Source organism: Lampris incognitus, chromosome 1 (assembly GCF_029633865.1).
Source record: "Lampris incognitus isolate fLamInc1 chromosome 1, fLamInc1.hap2, whole genome shotgun sequence".
Classification (NCBI taxonomy): Eukaryota; Metazoa; Chordata; class Actinopteri; order Lampriformes; family Lampridae; genus Lampris; species Lampris incognitus.
Window position 1 is genome coordinate 110,969,976 of NC_079211.1, and position 24,545 is coordinate 110,994,520.

At 43.1% G+C, this 24,545-nt stretch overlaps 2 protein-coding genes across 2 annotated transcripts in view; one reads left to right on the plus strand and one right to left on the minus strand.

Annotated features, from left to right (window-relative positions):
• Positions 1-5,326, minus strand: part of susd2 (sushi domain containing 2) — a 65,095-nt gene extending 59,769 nt beyond the window's left edge. The window contains exons 1-2 of the mRNA XM_056278924.1: positions 5,320-5,326; positions 3,600-3,798 (exon numbers count right to left, since the gene is read on the minus strand). Of these exons, the coding sequence (XP_056134899.1) occupies positions 3,600-3,798; positions 5,320-5,326 (206 nt within the window). The remainder of the gene's footprint in view (positions 1-3,599; positions 3,799-5,319) is intronic.
• Positions 5,327-20,583: 15,257 nt separating this feature from the next.
• Positions 20,584-24,327, plus strand: si:dkey-174n20.1 (uncharacterized protein LOC796174 homolog). Its single transcript, XM_056284227.1, has 4 exons — positions 20,584-20,704; positions 21,328-21,570; positions 21,948-22,250; positions 22,379-24,327. Exons 1-4 carry the CDS (start codon positions 20,584-20,586, stop codon positions 22,636-22,638), a joined length of 927 nt encoding a protein of 308 aa, XP_056140202.1. The 3' UTR covers positions 22,639-24,327.
• Positions 24,328-24,545: the final 218 nt, after the last annotated feature.

A 24,545-nucleotide genomic window follows, 5' to 3' on the forward strand; every position in this document is an offset into this window, starting at 1 on the left:
ATCCAGGGTCTCTTAATAACTATCGACCAATCTCTAATCTTCCTTTTTTTCTAAAGTACTAGAGAGAGTTGTGTATTAACAACTTCCGACCCATATAGAAGGAAACTATCTATATGAACCTTTTCAATTGGCTTTCAAGGCCTGTCACTCCAATGAAACTGCTCTGACCTGAGTGGTGAATGATCTTCTGCTAGCTATGAACTCTGATTCCACCTCTGTGCTTCTACTACTGGACCTCAGTGCAGCCTTTGACACCACTGACCACACTGTATATTATTAGACAGAATAAATTTTAATGTTGGTCCATCTGGCTTAGCTCTCTTTTGGCTTAAGTCCTACTTATTTGGAAGAACACAATGTGTCTGCTATAGTAATATTATATCAAAATTCTCTGATGTTAAATATGGTGTACCTCGGGGCTTGGTTCTTGGCCCTCTACTTTTCTCTCTTTATACTTCACCTCTTGGCCAAATTATATACAGTCAAGGAATAAATTTCCATTGCTATGCTGATGATACTCAGCTGTATGTGCCCATAAGGGTTGATGATTTTACTCAAATTATTATTTCAGAGGCCTTCTTGGCTGCTGTGAAAAATCGAATGTGACTAAATTTCCTGCTTTTAAATTCAGATAAAACGGAAATTTTGGCCGTTGGCCTTGCTAGACACAGACACCAGTTTGATCAAGTAACAGTAACGCTCAACAACTCTGGGATTTCACAAAGTGTGGCAGCCAAAAATCTTGCTGTTAGGTTTGATCCCAGCCTTTCCTTTGATAATCACAAGAAATCACCAAGACTGCCCTTTCTCGTGTATGTAACATAGCTAAAATTGGGCATTTCCTGTCCATGGCTGACATGGAGACTCTAATACATGCATTTGTGTCATCCAGATTTGATTACTGTAATGTTCTGTTTTCAGGTCTGCCACATGCTAGTACTAAAAGTCTTCAGATGGTTCAAAATGCTGCAGCTAGAATCCTAATGAAAAGTAGAAAATTTGACCGTACTACACCAATTCTTGCCTCCCTTAATTGGCTCCCTATCCATGTTAGATCAGACTCCAAGGTGCTTCTGCTGATTTATAAAATCCTAAATGGGCTTGCCCCATCATACCTGTCTGATCTCCTTAAACCGTACATTCCATCTCGAGCTTTCTGCTCTCAAAATACAGGGCTCCTGTGTGTACCCAAAGTTAAAAAAAAAGAAGTCAGCTGGTGGCAGGGCCTTTTCCTATCGGGCCCTGCTCTTGTGGAATAACCTGCCTGCTGCCATCAGACAATCAGAGTCTGTTGAGTCTTTAAAAGCAAACTTAAAACTCATCTTTTTGCCTTAATCTACAATTAGTTGCCTTTAAGATGAATGCTTCACAACCTGTACTGCATGACGAATTGGTTTCTGTCTTAATGAATTTACTAAGCACTGTTCTGCCCATGAGATTATAGAGTATAGATTATAGAGTATAGATTATTGACTATTACAAACTGTTTTCTTCCCTCTCACATGTCTTTTCTCTCTCTCTGAATGATGTCTTCTCCTTTCTCCTCTGCTGTGTGTGTGATTGTTGTGATGTGAGTCTCCTTTGTGTGCATGTGTAGTCTGTCCTCCTCTCAGGTCTAAATGGTGATGGTGGTCACCACCTGGACACTGCTTGGCATCCCCCCATCACATTCTTTATAAATCCATACGATTTTGTTATCCTGTTTCAGTGTTGTATGTTTCTCTCACTCCGATGAGTAAATAATGTCTTTTCTTGTCTCTTCTCCTGTGTATGTGAATGGTGTGATGTCAGTCTCCGCTGTGTGCATGTATAGTCTGTCCTCCTGTCAGGTCTCCATGGTGATGGAGATCGTGTGGCTCAGGTCTGTTCCGGTGGCATGTGCACACTGCTTGGTGTCCTCGTCATCACATTCTTCATATATCTTATAATCCTTTATAAATCTGTTATCCTCTTTCAATGTTGTATTCTGTAAATTGTGTTTTATTCTGTACACAAAACGTCCATTGTATGTCTGTCCATCTTGGGAGAGAGATCCCTCCTCTGTTGCTCTCCCTAAGGATTCCTCCATTTTTTCTCCCTGCTAAATGGTTTTATTTAGGGAGTTGTTCCTCATCTGATGTGAGGGTCTAAGTACAGGATGTTGTGTTGCTGTAAAGCCCCCTGAGGCAAATTAGTAATTTGTGATATTGGGGAGCTGCCAGCAAAGAGGAAAAGAGGAAGGCCAAAGAGGAGGTTTATGGATGTGGTGAGGGAGGACATGCAGGTGGCTGGTGTGACAGAGGAAGATGCAGAGGACAGGAAGAGATGGAAACGGATGATCCGCTGTGGTGACTCCTAACGGGAGCAGCCGAAAGTAGTAGCAGTAGTAGTAGTAGTAGTAGTAGTAGTAGTAGTAAGGCTATACAAATAAAATTGACTTGACTCTCCTCCTTCTCTCCTACCTTCATCACCAGTGCAATATTGTTTATGGGTAACAACTAAGTCATATGTATGAGACTAGGGATCAACATTGCTAAAGTCACCAAATCTAGCAGCTCTTCGAGGATTTGTCTTGATGATATTGCTCCAGGAAGATGCCAAAAACGTGCAGGGTAACAAACAAGACTTTAGATGCCACACGAACAACAGCACTTCAAATGTAGTATAAGGAGACAGTGTAGCACATACAACACAACAAACTGCGGCCTACCCACGTCACTTTACATATGTACTGTACAAAATAGTATTCTATCAGTATTTTCACTCAAGCAACCTGACTTGCTGCTCCTACAGCAGGTAGGAGTCCTGCACTGCACTGGTGCAACTTACCAAGAAATAGTGCAGTCATACAGAATGAGAATACAGGGAATGAGGCACAGGGAGGGCAAGTGTTAAACTAACAAATTTACAAAACAGCAGTGGCAGCTGGCCAGTACAGGGTGCTGGGGCACCGCCCCCTTCGAACATCAACATTTCTGGTGAAATCTGAATTTCAGACACCTGTTACAATAGAACACAAGCAGTTTCCTGTACAATCGCTACAATTTAGTTGTATAATGCGAATAATGATGAAATAAAAGTGTTTTCAGTCTGTGAGCGCCTGTCGGCAGCATTAAATATTGGTTCAAATGGTAGTTGGTTGATTTGTGTCTGAATAGATATACTTCCTGGGTGAGGGGTGCCGGCTAAACGACACCTTATGTAAGCCCTCAAACTTGTGGCGAGCAGGTGACCTGAGGCTGCTGTCTGATTGGTTTCTTCAGATTTTCCAGGGGGTGCAGTTCTGTGCACCCCAGACACTCCCACTTTTATTGTCAGTGAATTGGTATTGTTTAAATGTTATCTAATGTGATTGGACAATTCTCGTGGCTGTCACACCCACCATGACGCCTCATCTCGACTGTCAATCATCCATCATCTACGAACCCTGATAAAATCTATAGGCTGCATTGTCCTTCTTAATAACTTATGACTGTATGGACATTAAAGCAGCCGTCAGGTGTGCTGCGCCAAGGTAAATTGCGCCCCCCCCCCAAAAAAAATGTTTTAGCACCAGACGCCGCTGCAAAACAGAGTAAAGATTTCAAGGGTCATCATGCCCTAATACTCAGCACACGCACCTGCAGATGACGCGCTCACCAGGAGCAAAGACGAGATTGAGGATGGTGAATGTGCTTCCGCCGAGCATCGAGCCGGAGTAGGGGGACACTCGAAGACAGAACTGTTTATAGTCCCCACAGCAGTCCAGCAGATATGCACAGGTTGTGTGGCAGGAGCATTTCTCCAACACCACGCCACACTTCTGCTTGCATGTTTGGCCTGATTATAAAAAGGAACAAATGGACAAAAAAGAAAACATTATTTGTCAGTGATCACATGGACATAACGCCTCGGAAAGTACAATTCTGTATGTGTCCTACTGAAACCACCGACTTGTAAGTCATGGACATTTTTATTTATTTTTGTTTTGTTAAATCTACCCTATACTCTGTCTTAATGTACGTTAGAATGAATACATAAAACTGTATTGAAGCATAGATGTAACCTTAGGAAAATTGAAATTTTATTCCAATTTCGCATTTTCATTTCCGAGTCGTATAAGGATAATATAGAACACTATTATTGTGTTTAGAAATCACGTCAGGACACAGCGCTGTCGCTCGACACAACCTGTGTTGCATTGTTTATTTAGACTGACACAGCGTCACAGGCAGACCCGATCAAACAACCCAGAGCCCGCAGGCATCACCAATCGATCCCAGCACAATAGAACAGCGCCAAATCAAACGCAGCACTGTCGATGTGTGCAGACGTAACACCCCCCCCACCCCACCCCCCGGCAGGATTTAACAATAACAGAACTACTGGGCATCACACATCAATCAAGGCGCAATAGAACGATGCTATCATTAACTAATTGCAGCACTGGGGATTCAGTGTGCAGACATAACAAATATCAAAAGGTAAATGCAACACTGCAATTTCAGTGTTCACTTCCAAATACTCCTGCACACCTTTTGTAACCCAGCGGGCAGTAATGCAGGTCAGAGTTACGCTGTATTTGGAAAACGTCCCTCAGTTTTTCTGTAACAATGTTCAGATGTTGAGTTAAACGTGTCTCGCCTTGCCTCTTATGGAGCAGCGGTCAAATGTTGGAAATGGAAAACTGAGGCTCCCTTTGCGTTTGAATGTCCAAGTTCTCGTGCAGTTTCTTTAGCAATATTCAGTGGTCAACCGACCTGTCAGTCATTGTTACTGGTGGAAAGGGGCGGAGCAGTGGGTCTGAGCTGGTCTAGCGCCACACAACGCTTCTCACAGGCAAGTCAACCCCGCCTCCTCGTGGTTCAGACTGGTATCACTAACGGGGCTCCGGCTATGGGCGACCCCCCGGCGCCCTAGAAGGTAACCGGCCCCTGCTGCCTTGTGGGACAGGCTATTTAGCCAGAGGCTAAGGGCGGGGCAAACCTCGAGAAAACCTCCGGAGGAGTAACCCCCCCCCCCGCCCCCAGTAGACCAATTACTATGGCCCACTTAAACATGGACATGTCCTGCTAATTGAGTCGAGGTTACCCCAGTTATGGGTTAAATAACAAAACAAATTACTGCCTTGTAGACGCCCTGGGGCGGGGGTAAAGGCTATGGGACCAACCCAGACAGAAATTGGGCTCTGAAGGAGTTGCGACCTCAGTCTTCTATCAGCAAACGCCAAGCATGAATCTGCTCGGCTGTGGTTGAAGGATGATGATGATGATGATGAATGGGTCAAAGCCAAGGCACCAAGGGGGGGGGGGTAAAGCTTGACTCCTCCATCACCACACCTCCCTCATCACACCATCACACCTTCCATCATACCCCCCTCATCACACCTCCCTCACTGTGGCAAATGGTCTGTGCTGCACTTCCCAGACCTGCTGGAGCTGCAGGCTGGAGGAGGTTGTGAACACCCAGAAGGGAGTTTAAGAGTCTTTGAACAAGTTGCACAAATTACAAATTAGAAATGAAATTAAACTAGTTTAATGATGTAACCACTAGAGCTGTTTCTGATTTGTAGTTTCTTCTTATTCTTCTTCTTTCAGCTTGTTTCCTGTTTCTCAGGGGTCGCCTCAGCAGATTGTACAGCTTTCATCGGTCCCCTGTGAGGGTGCAGCACCAACGGGGCCGTTATTAACCCGGGCCTCAGCCAGTCTTGTATGGAGCCTTGATCTGATCCGGTATGGTCTTGTCAAGCCGCATAATGATTTGGCACAATGTCATGTTAGATGCCCTTCCTGACACAACCACTAACCCTATGGACGACAGCACAGCTAAAGCGCTGGAACTTATGATAATTAACTTAATTAATTAATTAATTATTATAGGACATTGTCATTGTAGGACATGACGCACTTGCAAATCACAAATGAGTCTGTCTTTTTACTCAGAAAAAGGAAATGTCGAGTTTTTGGAAAAACAGTCAAACAAAAATAAAGGAAATAAATCAACTCGAGATAATCTTTCAGTCATCCCTTGAAATAACGAATGCTGTTATCATGTAGTGGCACGCGGCACAGTGGTTAGCGCGGGCGCCTCACAGCAAGAAGGTCCTGGGTTCGAACCCCGAGGTAGTCCAACCTTGGGGGGTCATCCCGGGTCGTCCTCTGTGTGGAGTTTGCATGTTCTCCCCATGTCTGCGTGGGTTTCCTCCCACAGTCCAAAGACATGTACTAGGTCAATTGTCCCAAGGTGTGTCTGTGTGTGTGTGTGTGTGTGGGTGTGTGTCAGCCCTGTGATGGACTTGCAGCCCGTCCAGGGTGTCTCCCTGCCAGCCGCCCAATGACTGCTGGGATAGGCTCCAGCATCCCGTGAACCCAGTTGGGATAAGCGGCTTGGATAATGTATGAAATGGACGGATATTATCATTATTATTATTATTATTATTTATTGTTGTTGTTATTTATATATGTTATTATTTCTTATTATTAATTTATAATGTAATTTATAATGTGACTTGTAGTTAACTGATTGATAATAAATAGATGAACAACTTGGTGGAAGTGCTTGCTGCAAACATTGTGGTTTGGAGCGGTGGCACGGTGGTTGTGTGTTGCAAAGGTGTGCGTCACGTCAGGATCGCCGCTTCTGGATCGCCACCTTGTCGTGGTGGAGAAGCTTGCCAATAATCTAAAGAGCTATGCCGCCCGGAGCTTGGCTCCTGGTAGGGTCACCCAAGGCAGGGAGGTCAAGGGGGAGGTTCCAGATGAAGCGCGATCCAACAAAGACCTCCACGGCAGAACTGGTGGAAGATGTCTCCATCCCCACCTTCTAAACCATGCGGTGGCGTACCACTAGTTGAGGTGGTTATGCCACTGTGTTGTAGGGGTAGGGATACCTGCAGTCAGGCGAGACTGAAGAGGTCACTTAGATGGTGATGAGACGGATCACTCAGTAAACGTTGTGTCCAGATGAGCTGGTTCACCTTCCTGTGAATACACACACACCTCGCCATGTATCCTGTGTGAGTCAGTGGTGTCGCTGCTCTGCTCTTTATCGAGGGTTTAATCATAACGGTAACCACCGGTGTGCCGCACACATCCACCACCAGAGATGGGACCAAGTCATTGTTTTCCAAGTCCCGAGTCCCAAGTCTTGGCGCTTACATCCAGAGTCGAGTCCCAACTCAAGCAGTCGAGTCCCGAGTCTGCAACCCTGAGTTTCAAGTCCTAAACAAGTCCCAAGTCCCAAGTCTTGGCACTTAAGTCCAGAGTCGAGTCCCGAGTCAAAACAGTCGAGTCCCGAGTCCTCAACCTTGAGTTTCAAGTCCTAAACAAGTCATTTTGCACTCTTCGTCACATTTAATGCAATTTCAAAATGTTAAGACCAGAGTAAAAGTTAAAATACTAAATGTACACAAGTCAGGTTGATTCAAAGTGGTTCTGTAGTCGTAGAAATTAGGAGTTGATTGGTTGCTCACTTTTCCAAAGCCTTTTATCTTTGGGCTCAGAGAAGGCACCAAGTTTTGCAAGTCAAAAGGCTCAAGTCCAAGTCAAGCCATGAGTCACCGGCGTAAACGTCAAAACTGAGCCTCGTGTTTTTCAGTTTGTCAAGTCAAGTCTGAAGTCGTCAAATTTGCGAATCGAATCTGACTCGAGTCCAAGTGGCTCAAGTCCACGCCTTTGTCCACCACCGTCCATCAGAACGGCTGACATGTTGGTTGACCGTGTTCACAGAACTCCATCTGCCAATGCATTTGGATATCGTTACTGAAAAGGCGCGAGAAATTGGAAATTCAAATAAAAATGGGAGCCTCAGTTTTCCATTTTCATATTTAAACAGACATGGATATCTGAATATTGTTACATGTGAAGCGAAGCAAGTACTTGAGAATCAAAGTCAGTCTGCTTTTGCGTCCCAGTTTTAAAATTTGGACTGAAAGTGCGTAACGGGTGCTTGGAAGTGAACATTCAAAGCGAAACTTGCCAATCTTAATTAACATTTTAATACTGTTAGATACGGACTGAAGGGAGTTTCTGAAATTACAGTGTAAGTCTAATTCTAATTTCTCTGTCCAGTGTGTTAGTAAACATGCACAGTAGTATATGAAAATGTAAATTGAAATCGGATTATTGCATTTAAATTTTAATATTGTTACATGCGTATCGTGCTCACATGAGTTGGAGATGAAAATGCAAAATAGAATTTTCATTTTCCAAAAGTTACATATAGGCAGCGTTGGGAGGGTTACTTTTAAAATGTATTCCGCTACGGATTACAGATTACATGTCATGAAATGTAATTTGTAACGTATTCTGTTAGATTACTCAATGTGAGTAACGTATTCTAAATACTTTGGATTACTTTAATATTTTCTTACATTTTGTGTAACAGTATATATATAGCATTCACACAATACTATTTACTTGAGTAGACTTCCGTTTCTTCTATTGTATCAACTGGCTGAATGCATTTGCGTCACCTTAAATATATATTTAGCACAAAAAGTAAGGAAATGTGTGTTTGGTAGATGATTTCTTTGTTGTAATAATGCTTCTTGGCAATGACTCTTACACCGTTGGAAAGCCTGTTTACTTCCCTTTTAAATGGGGCCACATTTTTAAGGAACATGCATTTGTGGGATGAGCAGCAGAGCTGAGTATGTGGGTTGCGCCCATGAAAATTTTGCCAAATCTTCTCTGCCAATGCCAAACAGCTTATTTTGCTGTTGCTGTTGACTTGTTTTGAGCTTCTGGTACCCCAGGTGCGGACAATCAGCTGCCTAATATAATATTTATTGCCAAGAAGCATTGTTACAACAAAGAAGTAATCTACCAAACACACATTTCCTTACTTTTTGTGCTAAGTTTATATTAAGAAAGGCTAGAAGAGTATGGAAACACAAAAGATCTATGATTTTTTATCTGGTTAAAAAAGAAAGAATAAAACTTTTCCATGTCCTTTTCTTTATTTCCATAGCTGTTAGAATGAAAAACCTTAGACAAAGATGAAAATATAGCATACTGTTTTACTGCATTTTGTGTCTCAATCCTCTTAAAATAAGAATGGCACCAAATATCTTTTTGAGTAATCTATTAATTTCAAGAATGTAACTGTATTCTGAATACCATAAATTTAAATTGTAACTGTATTTACTCATATTTTGTATTCTAAATGCGTAACGCCGTTACATGTATTCCGTTACTCCCCAACACTGCATAGAGGTACAAGCAATGGTTGCTCTTCGCATCAGCAGAAAAAGTAATAGTGACCAATCCAAACCAGTAGCCTGTTCATAAGAACATGATTATCAAATAAATGGTTTTTCTTCTTCATGAAATCTTGAAAAGTAACTCACCCCTTGTTTTAGATGAGAGAACAAGAACAAGTATAAAGAGAGGAAAGCTCCCTGCGAGTAGTGGTCTCATGTTTTACTCTGCTCAGACTCAGACCTCCTGACCGAACTGCACTTGAAGCTGTGGTGTTGAGTTGTGCAACGTGTTGCAAAGGTCTTTCCGATAACGTGCAGAGCAGCGTGGTGTTTTTGTGTCACAGCCGTTGAAAACGTGGAACTTGGAGAGTGGATGTTTGAGTAACCACAATCTGGTTGTTTACTGAATAATGTAGGCAAACCCAAGTCTGCGACGTTAAAACTATCATAAAGGATTTTTGTTGTTGTGCAAAACCTGGCAGGAATCTTCTTCTTCAAGGCCTCCTCGTTAGCGAGGGTTGCTAGCACCATCAGGACGACATGCTTGCCAAACAAGTCTCCTCCAGTTCGTTCTGTTCCGAGCTGGTCTTGTTGCCTCCGATATTTTCAGACTACTGATGTCATCATATGCTGCCTTTTTGGTCGGCCTCTCTTGCGCTTTGCTGGTGTCGTTCCCAAAATCGCTGTCTTCGTTACTGGCAGGAATACTGGGACTTAACTGACATAGTCCATGGGCCAGACGATATTTCGGTACACTCAAGGTGGCAAAACTTACTTATAATTTTTGAAAGGATCCATGTCTGTAGATGATATTTTGGTATGATAACCATTCCTGAGTGGCAGCTGTATCACAGTTATCAGCTCATGAAGTTAACCACCCGCTAAACTAAATTGCATTTTAGACGCTGGTGCATATCCTGGTTTAGCCTCATGGTCAGGACATTTTTCAATGTTCTATAATATTGTCTTTGGTATCATTTTAAAGTGGATCTTCTTAGCTTTCATTTAAGCCCTGTTGTGGATATTTCTCACAAATATAGAGGTCACTTGAGCTCTTCAACCCGTCAATAACACACATCTTTCTGCAATTTTCGCCTAAACTATATACTTACTTTTAGCCCTGTGGCATCTAGGAATATCAGGGACACAAAACACAAAAACTGGAATACTCACAGGACTGTAAAGATTCAGAAAATGTATAATATACCCATGCTATTTCATTGTGTGAGGTGATTGTGAGCCTTAAATGAGAACTAGACCAAAGCCAGTTAGGTCACAAACTGGTCTCTATACATTTGTTTAAATACACAATCAAAATACATGATAAAAAGGAATACCATAGTGAGGTAATGAACTATTTTAATATTTTAAACAACATTGACATTTACATATACTTAGTCAATGATACATGTAATCCCATATCATTAGTGGGTATATGTAATGGTAATGGGTAGGGTAATGGGTATATGTGAATATGGTTACATTATTGTTATCAAGCTCTGGGTAACCAAGTCCAGAATCAACATCCTGTGCATCAATAGACTACTACCACAGTAATACCATCAGAATCATCACACTGTCATTCATCAAACTGCTCGTTTCTCTCATCATCTGACTCCCCAAGTTCAAAGTCCAGTTCTGGACCATCCTGCTGTTTTTGGTTACTGCAGGTCTGTAACCTGCACATGTCTGTGCATGGAAGTCCATTTGACAGGCACATGCAGCTTGGCATTTTGCATGAATGCACACACTTGCATGTTAGCATTTCCAAGACCACATCTGGTGCAGGTGGGGAGCGCATCCAGTAAATGGCCAGCTTGCCTTCATCGTCTGTCCATCCATACTCAGTAGGGCTTGGCACCACAGGGTTAGCCTGCAGACAGCACTTCCATATTGCTGCCTGATAGTTGGCTCGTTGAACATGCATAAAGAGACAGTCTCTACATGGTGGCAGCTGGCTGGACTCAACCTCTCCCCTTTTGGTGCAGAAGAGCTGGTAACGCAGTTTGTTCACCTCAGCAGTGCTGCTATTAGCAACATACATCCGACAGGTGAACTGCTCAATTTTCTGGAACAGCTCATCACTCACATTCCATGTCTGTCCCAGTTGACTAAAAGTCTCTTGGCAGGAAGTGTGCTTTCTCACTATCTTCAGGGCATTCAGCTTCCCTCGACCAGCGAATGCACTGACAGTGTCGCAGCCTGTGAAGGCATGTAAGCCAATTAAGCTGTCACAGATGCTGTCTCCAAGTGAACTTGCCAGTTTGGTGATGTCGACAAACCGTGTGCGGTTCTGAGACCCACATTTCTGGTAGATGGGACAGGTGATGTCCTTCTGGAAGCCAAGCCAAAGCACCATGACATCAGTGTCCTCAGCTGTGATGATAACTGACTTTGAGCCCGCATTTGCTGCATGCAATGCATGCAGGAGCAGACGGGTGTCAGCTTCTTCATGTGTGGAGTGCAGTTCTGCTGCTTCCTCACACCCATCTTCTGTCAACTTGTAGCAGGTTTCCTCACAGGTCATGTACAACACCTTGCCATGCAGCATAGCTCTGTATCGTGGGAGTTTCCACTCTTCCACCAGAAACTTGATGAGACTGGTCTTGTTGGAGGAACTGCACAGACATTTTCTCCACTGCTGGACGTGGTGTCCCCCTGCAAGATTCTTGTACTGGAGAGTGATGTCTCCACCCCGGTTCAGTCGTTCAGCATCTTTGATCGAAGTCTGGTGATAGGCATCAAAAACAACATCACTCCTCCCACTCTGTGCTCCCTCATGGAGGACCTGGGTCAAGGCTGACTCTGCCACCTGTGCAAAGGTTTTGTTGTTGCCATTCATTTTTTGGACCAGGCTCATCCCATCAATGATGGAAGTAGATGGGATTGGGATGTCTTCTGCAGGAGATACATTCTTTTCAAGCTCTCTGGCAAGTGCAGCCTTGTTTGTTTTTCGTAAGGACCCATCAGCATTTGCCAGTGCCCATGGTAGTGGGCCCAATGGGTAGGCAAGGACATCCTTCAGATTCACCTTCCTGCTTTCAGCCACCAGGATCATGTGACTGAAAAGGTTTCTATCTGCCTTCAGAACCACATCCTGTGCTTTCTTTCCATGAGCTTGTTTTGTGCTGACATTGGAGAATGTTTTCAGACTTTGCTTGGTCATCTTGTCGTGGAATTTCACAGGTGGTGGGTCTGCATCTAACCTTGTTTGCTGGAATGCTTGGTAGGCCTCTTCTCCTTTCTCAAGAGCTCTCAAGAGATCTATGGTCACATCAGGTGGAGCCATGTTGCCAGTGGAGAGGCTAACCAAATCAATCTCATCAGGGGACATAGGATTGAGCCAGTTATTCTCCATAAGGTCCATGAGAGACTGGACATCTGCTTCATCTCTCTTGATCCTTGGACTCTGTAGATCTGGATGAGACCATTTGCACCTGCCTTGACCTGTCAGGTCTCTCAGCTGTCTGAGGTACATGCTTCTATACTCAGCTGTGAGATCATATTTGGTCACAGCTCCTGGCTTCAAGCTGAATCCCTTTGTCCCTCCAGCCGTTTGGGTGTCTTTGTTCACCGTTTCTTCTATAGCTTGGTCAACAGGGATTCGGCCAAAGGGATTGGTGGAGCACAGTTGGACTGAGAAGCCTCCTTCCATGAATTCTGTGTACACATCTGGGTGTGTGATGGGCAGCTCAGACATCTGGGCGTAGTAGTAGGGGAGGTAGCGTGCATAATTCATCCTGTCATAAGCAAAGCACCATGGGATCATTGCTCGAATGCTAGCCAAGTGTAGCATCCAGTCTCCCTCTCTGGATGCTCGGATGAGCCCCAACAAGATTTCAACCATGTCCAAATAGGACATCCAGAAGTTCGAGAGGCTGCCATTTCCACCTCTAAGGAACTCACGGTAGACTTCAAATAGATCCATGATGCGTGTACAAGAGCTGTTCTCGAGGACCTCCTTCAAAGCATGTTGTGAGACTTCTTTCCCAAGGCTGTCAATGGTCTTCAGTGTCTCATTCAGGTGAACCATGTCATTCCTGTGAGTTTCTTCCGACCAGGACAGGAAACCATTCAAGGTCAGTCGCATGAGAGCCTCATACAGGAGCTTGTGTAGTCGCACTGCCCTGTTGTACTTGCGGCCATCCATAACACCAGCAATTGAGCCTTCTGCTATCATGCCAGACTCAATGCAGAGGTCTTTGAGTCCAGCATCTTGGAAACGCTTTCCTATTATTGCCAGCAGTGTGCAGATGGTGTGGAATACCCCAAGCCTAACGATGATATCATGGAACTTGTCATGGTGTTTCCATGTGATCTCGACAGCCTTCGCATACAGGGCTTGGTCAAAGACACAGACAATCTTCCTCAGGCCTAAGCACTGCATGATGCTCAGTGACTGGTTAAGCACCTCGTTGACAGTAGACATTTGTGTCGCTGGAGCATTGATGGTAGGCAGATAGCCTATATTGTCGGGGATGACCGTCATCTCTCCTCGAGTCAGGATGTTGAAGCCTGTCCAGCTGCTGACTGACTGTTCTTCTTGTTGCGACATGCGTGCTAGGACCCAAAGAAGGTTTTTCTCTCTGGCAAGCTTAGTATTGGCTGCAGTATCGGCATCTGACTTTTTGCTTTGTGGTGGCCCTACCCGTTGTCCAGCATTGTAAGTTGGTAACATTGGTGGGGGTCCATCAATGCTTCTCTTCTTTGTTTTGGGAACAGTGGGCATGGGTTGGACAGGAAGTGGGTTGACTGGCTTTGCTTGCACAGCAATCCCATTGACTCTGTGAGATGTTCCCTCACCACTGACAGTTTCTTCAAGACGGTCGATATTGTCCCAGGCTAAAGTTGTGAATATGCCAGGATGGATGTTAGCTGGAAGGGCAATGCCACTCCCTGATGATGAGAGTTTCTGGAGACACAAGGCAGTGTTGATCTCTTCCATCTGTGAATAGGACACACTGTGACCAATTCGGTTGAGGATGTTTATCAACTCTACATTTCCTGTCAACGATTTGACACTGAATGGCAGAACAATGTGCTTGGAAGGCTTGGTATTTCCACATGTCACTGCATATACTATGTCATGGCCAAATGACTGCAGAAGGCACTGCACTCTCTGGGATGCATGATCAGGATCATTTGAGCCTGTGAGTAGAGAGTACAGAAAGATAATGAGCGACTCTGGAATGGTAGGACATTCTGCTTCTTGTTTGACTTCAGGCGGCCAGGTTTGAGGAACATCTTGACTTTTAATGTCTGCTCTCAATTTGATGGCTGCTTTGGCTATAACATCTTGTGCACTGACACTTTTCAGGGTCTGCAGCTCCCTTTTGAGAGACTGATTTTCTTTGGCAAGTTCCCTCATGGACAAGTTATCGGGATAGAGGAGGAATTTTCCTTTCTCATCAGGGAATATCTGCAAGGCTCCAGCAAACTCACTCTCCAGGTTTCGCCTTATGTGCTTCTTGGTTGATTCCTTGACTTGGGCAATGCCTTAGGAGTTCATTGAAGCTACCAGTCTAGAAGAGAGATCAGTCATTGTCATCACTTGAGGATTGCCAAAAAGCTCCATCCTGATGAAGAGGAACAGCTCATTGTATGCCTTATTCACAGCAGCTTCATACTGGGCTGCAGCATCATCATCTTCATTGCTGGCAACCTCTCCTTTGGAAACCTCTTCTTTGGTGTAAAGTCTATAGCATGACCTGTGGTAGTGCCCTTCAGCTGCTACAAGGTCTCTACTCACAATGGCAAGGATTCTGCTGTCCCTTTTCTTTGTGGCTGCACTACTGATCTTTGCATCAGCTCGCAGTTCTCGACACTGCACCAGTACTTCTCTCGTATTCTGTCTCTTGGAATATTTGCTGTTTTTCTGACAAAATATGCACTCTGCATCATAAGTCCTAGATGTACTTGGAGCATGTCGAGCTACTCTCTTAGATTGTTTCTCTTCAGCAGAGACACAACTTTTCTTTTCTTTTGCAAGGAGGCCATCAAGAATTTGCTTCATAGTGAAGATACTGCGACACTTTCTGTGGTAGTAGATTGCTGGAATCTGTCCCTCAGGAATGTCTTTTGCCAGTTTCAAAACTGGTGCACGATTTCGTATCTGAGCTGCCCTGAGCAGAGTTCTCCATGAGTCGACACTTTGTAGTGAAACCAGCTTATCTGTATCATCAGAACAGTGGATAATGCACTCCACCCGTGGGCGCTTTGGTATTGGGTAAAAACTTGCTTGTTCACCAGTGGCCATATTCAGTCAGTTTTCACCTGCCACATACAAACAAATACATGTAACTTAGGTGTATGAACACTACTAAAACAAAGTTTACTTTGCTTCACCAACGTCATATTACCATTATTTATCTTACATAGCCACAAATAGATACATTACCTAGTTGCTATGCAACAGCTGTATTTTGTCCACATGAGGCCGCTAAAATCAACACAAGATGAAAGTTCCTCGTAGCCACTTTAACTAATCATATTAACATATACATTAAAAGAACATGCTAACATTATGGGAAATTAGCTTACAATCTTCTCCAGAGTGAGACAAGAAGATAGATACCAGTTTCCTCTATATGTGTTTAGTAGAAAGCTATCTGGCTGCACGTTAGCCTAGCTTAGCACAATGAATGGAAGTACACAGTACTGGTTATCCTTGGTTGTTGGCCAACTAAGAACTGTCCCAGAGTTTAAGCTAGGCTAATCAGTACCAGGGGTGTTGAAATGCTATATTTGTAAAAATCTGGGCAAATACACAATCGTGAGAGGCACAGAAACAGGTTTCCTGAAAGAAAAATGAAATAGCTGCTCATTTGGAAAGGTTATCATGTATTATTTTACTTCTGTTAGTGTACCAAATAAAATGGCACCAGTGAAGTTGTGTCACCTTGGGTGATATCGATATCTGGTCTGACCCATGGACTAACTGGCTTTGGTCTAGTTAGTTTCTTAGTAATAATGCCCTTCTAATTTAAGGCTCACAATCACCTCACACAATGAAATAGTATGGGTATATTATACATTTCCTGAATCTTTACAGTCCTGTGAGTATTCCAGTTTTTGTGTTTTGTGTCCCTGATATTCCTAGATGCCACAGGGCTAAAAGAAAGTATATAGTTTAGGCGAACATTGCAGAAAGATGTGTGTTATTGACGGGTTGAAGAGCTCAAGTGACCTCTATATTTGTGAGAAATATCCACAACAGGGCTTGAATGAAAGCTAAGAAGGTCCTCTTTAAAATGATACCAAAGACAATATTATAGAACATTGAAAAATGTCCTGACCATGAGGCTAAACCAGGATATGCACCAGCGTCTAAAATGCAATTTACTTTAGGGGGTGGTTAACTTCATGAGCTGATAACTGTGATACAGCTGCCACTCAGGAATGGTTATCATACTGTAACCCACATGATTACATGTACCCTGTGACGTATGTAAGTTCCACGAGTAGCCTCTAGGAGGCACACGAGCTACAGAGTTTAAACCATGCAAACAACCGTCGACAATAGAGAAGAGAAATACGGATATTTAGAAATACGGACAACTTTGACTATGGATACCTGAATTATTGATATTTGAACTACGGATATTTGAGCTACAGGACATTTGAACTACGACAAAAAAGATCCCTCCCACGAAGCTTCCTTGGTGAGCCGCTAGCCAAAGCTAAAAAGTAAACAGCTTTCTGTATTCCATGTAATCATAGCCATTTACGTAGGATATCTTGATTTTATCCAAAGACAGATGATCTCCCGTTGAAGGAAGAAGGAAGACTCTTTTCTCTTGTGTTTTGTACGCTGCTGGAATCCTGGTGAGATAAGAGTTTAAAATCTTGAAATCTAAAGACTGACAATTTTCCATTGGTTGCTAAGCTAAGCTAACCCAGCTAAAACGTATATCTATGATCCTTAGCAGTTCCCATATGATTCAGAGCTTTAAAACCAGTCAGGACACCCTAGGGTTTATTTGATGTAGGAATGTTAGACATTTTAATATAATAATATGCTTGTTGTTAAAAAAAACTGTAAGCTCCAGTTGCCACTAGCCACCGAGCCAACTCGGGCTACATGGCATGCATGGAACCCATAGCAGCCAGCTAGACGTGAATTCACGTTGATAGTGCCGCAGCCTGGCTGCGATGACATTGTTTTTAACTGTTCTTACAGCAATAGGCTGTTGTCATTCAGCCGCATATTAGTTATATGTAGGAAATGATTTAATTCTGAGAATTGACTCTAGATTTGGGTATTTTTATTTTGTTTGTAATTGTTTGATAGAGATTGCAATTAATAAGGAATCTGTGCAATTTTGTGCAGACTGGTTTTTTAGTACCCCGAACAACCCCCCTTGCTACACCCTTTTGGAACCCTTGGATACCCCCTTTGGATTGCCCCCATCATCGCCCTGGATTTGGATTCATTATCATCGCCTCTACATTAACTTGCCCCTGTGATTGTGGTAGGATCTGGACATTGCACCTTGCACAGATTGGAAGACTGAATCATTCCCCCTTTTCTTTTCTTTATTATTTTCTTTGAGTGCACTCATACTTTATTTTGGATTATTTTCTTTAATTTGTTAGTGTAGAATATGGCTGCATAAGTAATATATTAGAAGGGTATAAAATATAATATAGATAGATATAGACAATAAATAGAATATTAGGAAGAACTTTTAAAAAGTATAATAGAGTAAAATATATATATATATATAACACATCTAATTTAGTATTGATATTGAAATAACTTTACTTTGAACTGTTGAAATAAATTGGTTTTTTTATTGTAAACTATACCCACGAGTGTGTGTGTTGTCTTTGGGGTGAGTACTAGAATCCGGTCTAGAAAAAAACCTACACCAATCTCCACTGAACTTAGACATTAGACTGTAAACTGTCCCTGCGCAAGCATAGGCCCATTCCCCTGTCGTGCAGGTTACAATACCAAAATATCATCTACAGACATGGATCCTTTCAAAAATTATAAGTAAGTTTTGCCACCTTGAGTGTACCGAAATAGGAAATTTTGGGCTCTGGCCCATGGACTAACACAGGAATACAGCTTCACAGAATGTAGTTGGGTCCCCCCCCCCCCCGCCAAACTGCTGTTCTACAATCCGGTCCAATAGATGGCGGTACTGCGCCCATACCAACAGCTATTAGAGGAAGAAGAAGAAGATTTTTTTTTAAATTTATTTTATTGAAAGCATAACAAAACATAAGGGCATGCAAACCATGACAGTAAACATCTCTCAAAATACAAGGCACCTTAGGAAAGAAAGAAGCTGTATAAAATGAAATATATAACAAATGATAGAGAATAAAAAAATAACAGATAAAAAAAATTAAAGATAATACGTCTGCACTTTTTCATAGGAAGAAGAGGAGGAGGAGGTGGTAGCAGCAACAGTAGGAGAATGGAGAGGGAGCGAGGGAAATTGAAGTTGAGAATTTTGAATGTAGACGCGGGAGAGCCTCGGAGTAGGGAAAGAAGAAGAAAGTAGATCATCAAGTCATGGTGAGAGTGAACATGGAAGAGAAGCCTACATGGCTGGAATGAAGATTCGGGGTTTGAAAGAAGGTGCTGGATGTGGAGCTTTGTCAGAGAAGCACAATGTAGCGAGATGGCTTAAGAATGAATTGAGCGAAGTTAAACTGATCGACCCGGCTTGGTAGTCGTCGAACGTAGGTCAAAGTCACAGATGGGGGGGGGTTGAAAGTCGTAGTGTTTGGTGCTGGGTGGGACATGTAGCCACTGTCATGTTTTCCACTCAGCAAGAAGGCTCCAATAAAAGGTGTTGTTGGTGGTGTTTCACGCAGAGTGGGTGCAAGGAGGTTTAACAAGTGTGAAGGGGTGACTGACAGCTATAGAATGAATAGGTTTGACGAAGTTCATGAGAAGTACCTGTTATGATACAGTTTGAGCACTTGCATGATGGAGTGTTCTTGGGCCATGTGTCGTACTCAGTTAGGCAGTATGTTCCCAAACCTTTACAGTGTAAAAAATTGTTGGTAATTGTTTATTTGTATGTCGGGGTGATTTTACTAAATGTGTGTGTGGGGGGGGGGGCGAGCGTGAAGGAAACTGAAAAAGAGCCAGTGTCTTCTTTGCAAAGGGAATCGTGCAGCATGGGAGGCTAAATGTCCAAAGAGAATAAGGGAGGCAGAAGTAATCAGGGTTAGCTCTAAGATGAGAACTAAACATGAGGAAGTTTTCAAGAAATATTATGACGTGAGACAAGAAGCTAAGGAAGACAAGTCAGTCAGGAAGCATGCCGAATATCAGACGAAGTTCTTGGCCTTTTTGGCAATGGTAATTAACTGTACTGTTGGAGTAGAAAGAAAATCAGAGAGGATTGACGTAATTGTAGATGCAGCAAGGAAATGTATGGGTGTTGTGGGAGTTTCTGGAGAAGGTGTGCAGCAGCTGCTGAGAGACACTTTTATTTTAGTCCCTCGGCAACCTGAGAAGTAGAGAAGTTACAGCAGGGGAAATTGGTGGGAAGGACTTATTCAGTGGATATTTCAGTTTAAATCCAGCAGATGGGGCTAATGCAACATTTCGGGTGCCAACCACCACTAAAAACTAATATGATGAAGAACTGCGGCAACTAAATGTGCGCAGATTGAAGGAAAGGTGGCAAAAGCAGTGGGAGGAAGAGAGGGAAGGACGATGGTTTTACAGAGTTCAAAGGAAAGTGGGAGAAATGAGGTGTGCAGGAAGGAACAGGAGAGATGGGACAATAATTTCAAGACTCAGATTTGGACACACTGGACTAAACAGTACACTTTTCAAAACAGACAAACACAATACAGGCAAATGTGACTACTGCGGGCAAGAAGAAACAGTAGAGCATGTTATGATACATTGTCAGAAATATGAGGCAGAAAGAAGGCGTCTGACTCAAAATTTCAGGAAAATAAAAGTACAATTTGATTTAGTAGATCTTCTACAGAATAATTAAACCGAGTGTTATAAAATCTTGTTTCAGTTTCTTAGAGTAACTAATTTAATTAAGAAGATCTGGGGGTTTTTTGTGTGGAGGGAAGTGTAAATAATAGACATATTGATCCACACTCCAGACCAGCTGGTGGCAGTAATGCACTAATTCGCTGTTTGCCAAAGGCCAATAAACACCACCAAGAAGGAGGAGGAGGAGGAGGACTAAATGTGCGCAAGCGCACTCTAACGCAATTTGACCAACTTTGCGGGTTCTTGCAAATACCCTTCTGGGTTTCTGGTTGATGTCGGATCAGAATCCACTCGTTTAAATTCCCAGACTCGAACGCAGAACGGAGGCGTGAATATGACAAAACATGTTAGGGCAATGCTAACAAGTTGACAGCTAGCCAGCTAACACTGGCTCCTGGCAAACAGGCAACAGTAGACAGCGTCGGGCAGTATTCTTAAAATGTATTTTTTGTACACGGTTATTGCTTCATTGGTTTCTTTTTTCATATTGAAATGGTTAAAAAAGAGAAGATATTGCAACGATCTGAAACGGCTTGATGGCAAAACGGTCCTCATTACAGGTAACGTTAAACCCTGAACATAGACACCTCAACGTAACCTCGGTCTAGCTTACTTTTAATGGCTGGCCGCTGATAGAATGGACGTTATCTTAACACCTAACAAACCGATGCGGGTAACTCTATGAAGTGATGGACGACAGTAATAAAGCAAAATAAAGATGGCGTGTCCACTATGGGAATGAATGAATAAATTGGCTCGAGACACCAGTACCTGATACAGCGACCTGTCTCCATCTTTGTCTTTTAAATGGTCAGTTATTGTCTTTTAAATGGTAAATGGACAGCATTTATACCACGCTTGCCTAGTCAGCCGGCCACTCAAAGCGCTTTACGGTGCATGCCTCACATTCACCCCTTCACACACACACATTCATACACTGATGGCAGAGGCTGCCACGCAAGCCGCAAACCTGCTCACCAGAAGCAGTTAGGGGTTCAGTGTCTTGCTCAAGGACACTTCGATACGCTTTATGGAGGAGCCGGGGATCGAACCAGCTACCTGTCGATTACCAGATGACCCATTCTACCTCCTGAGCCCTGCCGTTTATTGTCTTTGCTGTGTGATTCCTATGTCATCACTCACAGTAATCAAAACATGTCTGTCTTCTGTCCGTGTCTTGCAGGTGGAAATTCAGGCATTGGCAAAGAGACAGCAGTGGCTTTGGCGATGCGAGGCGCCCGCGTCATCATTGCTTGCCGGGATGTGGGCAAAGCTGAGAAGGCTGTGAGAGACATCAAGTCCAGGAGTCACAGTCTTAATGTCCTCCACATGGAGCTGGATCTAGCTAACCTTCATTCCATAAGGGAATTTTGCAAGAGCTTTCTACAGAAAGAGAAGAGACTAGACATTCTCATTAACAATGCAGGTAAGTGTGTCTGCCACACTGGATCCCCACTAATCTGCTCTTTTACACATGGTGTTTGACTAACTATCCTGTACAGGACAGTTGGCAGAGCAGCTCCACCTTAGCTCAGTGATTACAGGCTTGGTGATGGAGGACCTCACACTAAGCCAGTTTGGTGAAGTCGCATATATACTGACAGTCATTCTTGATGAGTGCTGGTATTTTGCAATGAGTCCCTCCATTAAGCATCACTTTTACACTGCTAGAGTTTGGGGTTTGGTTCCCTCAGGCACCTCCTGCATCAAAATTATAAGAATACTCAGATAAATGCATCCTCTCAACAAAGCCCACTGACTCATTATGAAATCGTCCATTCCCCGTCTGTGGTGTCTCCCCAGGCATGCCCAGCATTCTGGACTGGACAGACGATGGCTTCAGCATGTGTTTTGGCGTTAACCACCTGGGCCACTTCCTCCTGACCAACTTGCTCCTGCCCAGTCTGAAGGACAGTGCCCCCAGCAGGGTAATTACCCTCACATGCTCCATCTACAAATACCAAAAGCTGGATTTCCAGGACCTCAACTACAACCTGCTGCCATTCTTCACCTACTGTCGCAGTAAGCTGGCAAACATCTACTTCAGCCAGGAACTGGCCCGCATCACAGAGGGGAAAGGAGTCACCTCCTATGCTGTGCACCCTGGTGAGACAGGCTTTTCTTGTTGGTTTTGGCCTTGCAGGGTTTGATTAATGCTTACTAATGGCCGACTAATTCATCAGGCCTCTCTGCTTCCAATTAAGTATTCAAGCATGCCTTCTCCTGTTCCCCAGGTTTTGTCCAGAGCGGCTGGACGTGCCACTACTCCTTCCTGTTCCGTATGCTGATGCAAGTGATCATGTGGATGTTTTTTGTGCCGTGTGAGATGGGGGCTCAGACAGTGGTTTACTGCGCTGTGTCAGATGAGGCTGCCAAGCACAATGGGGGATACTTTGTCGACTGCAGGCCCACTACTCTGCGCCCCTTCGTCAGAGATGCAGGTGTGGCCAAGAAGCTATGGGAGGCCAGTGAGAGACTGGTCAAACTGGTCTAATGGAAGAGTGTGGAAATATTCAACTTGGTCTCAATGTGAAGCTGAGGAAATAGACAATGTGTAGTACTCAAGATAAACCAGCTCAGTGTCAAATTTAGATTTATTTCATTTTTTACTTTAGTTTCTCTTTTGTTAAAATATTTATATTTATTTTCTTTAACTTTGTGAGGATTATCATGCGTGGATGATAACATGAGTTATATTTTGATTTTATTTATTTATTTTTTTGCCTTTAAAGATATTTCTGGGACCATCTCGGAGCTTATTTTCCAATCAGACCCGATTCGAATTGGAATATTTTTGTCTTTTTACTCTGACAGCCGAGGGGTAACCCTGCATCGCTTTGCAAAGCATCATTATAGCTCTCGTAAATCCTTAAACCGTCTTAACATTGTTTGACATTCTCAAGGCTACTCTGAGGAATATCACCAGCAAATCAAATTGGCCACGCTCATTTGCAGAGATTTTGAAACAGCCCTGAGGAAAACGCGCCCAAGACATACTTAGTGCATATGTCAGAGCTGTAGAACGCTGCCTCAGACCATGAGTACGTTTACATGTGCACCACACGCCGATTAAGATCTTTGTTCCAGATAAGACAACGGTTTCATTGGGATGTTAATGGTTTGCAAAGGCTGTGTAAAAGCTCCTTTTCTGTCATAGTGTAGTTTACATGCAGCAGAGTGTAGTTTGAAGCTGGGGCCAGGATTTCCTTTTACCGTCTTATAAATTATAGACAAAATATTAAGTGTGAGGACAGTTTCAGCTTTGCCTTGAAGATGCTTTTGGGGGGGGTGCGGACATAGTTTTGAGCAGAAGGCTGTATTGTAAGTATCTTGTATTATCTTATTTGTCTGGGTGGGGTCCGTATGTCCATCCATTTATTCCATTTTTTGATACCCTAGACTCACACAACCCATGTTTTTACCTTTGGTTTTTTATGTTTAGGTTATTTGAATAAACTCCGTGAATTCTTGCGGATCATCTTCCTCACTTGTGGCAAGCCAGAGGCAGTTGATAACATTGCCTTTTGCCTGTTTTAAGAAACAAACAATGTAATTTTTGTTCACTGTTTTTTTATCATCTTCCGAGAGTGCTTGGATTTGTATATGTTAATTTTGTTTTTAACACCTTGAGATACTTGGTGCCATGTGAAACAAACAAATGAGCGCGACGTCCTGTTCCTGTGTGGCAATATGACTGGAACCTCTCCTTGCTGTGGCCCGGCTATCGTTTTTATTGTGAAACCACTTTTGCAGCTTCCGTTTTTTCTGTTTTTGTCTTCGAGGAGAGCAGCCCTGCGAATGGATGTTTACTAATCATGTACAAGGTGAATGGAACACGGAGTAACACGTAAAAAGTCACAGGCCGTCATGGAAGCAGCGCCATCTGCTGGTAAAATGAAGTATTTCCTAAGCACGTGTTAATGTTAACAGTTTAGGACGTTGTTGATCATCATCATCACATGACTACAACACAAATTGCAAGATGTCCGATCTCCACTTAACAAAACGTGTTCATGATTTGTTTAGTTACATGTTTTTAATATCTACATTTATGAACTTACAAACATTATAAGAGCAATCAAGAACATAAATGCCAAAATAGATACAATAAAATAAGAAAAGAAAAATAACCTAATATACCCAGCAAGGCTATCAATTATGTTCCCATCACAACAAGTCATTAAATAAAGTCATTGTTTTTACAGCCTTCGTATTGTCTTTTGAAAATTAAGTTGACTATCAAAGCAAACCGCAACACACGTCATCTTTGAGAGTCCATGGAACAAACTTATTATCGGCCAATGTATATTCGTCCTGCTACTGAAACGTGAAGACGTGACAGTAAGGGTCTAACTTGTGAATGACAGACTCGTTGTGGACTTGTGTCTTCATGACACACTC

What these genes read in the sequence shown, in the direction of transcription:
- si:dkey-174n20.1 (XM_056284227.1), top strand. Translation starts at nt 20,584, where the DNA reads ATGTATTTTTTGTACACGGTTATTGCTTCATTGGTTTCTTTTTTCATA. An exon ending in CATTCTCATTAACAATGCAG is followed by an intron (nt 21,571 to 21,947) that starts GTAAGTGTGTCT and finishes GTGTCTCCCCAG; the next exon opens with GCATGCCCAGCATTCTGGAC. An exon ending in CTCCTATGCTGTGCACCCTG is followed by an intron (nt 22,251 to 22,378) that starts GTGAGACAGGCT and finishes CCTGTTCCCCAG; the next exon opens with GTTTTGTCCAGAGCGGCTGG.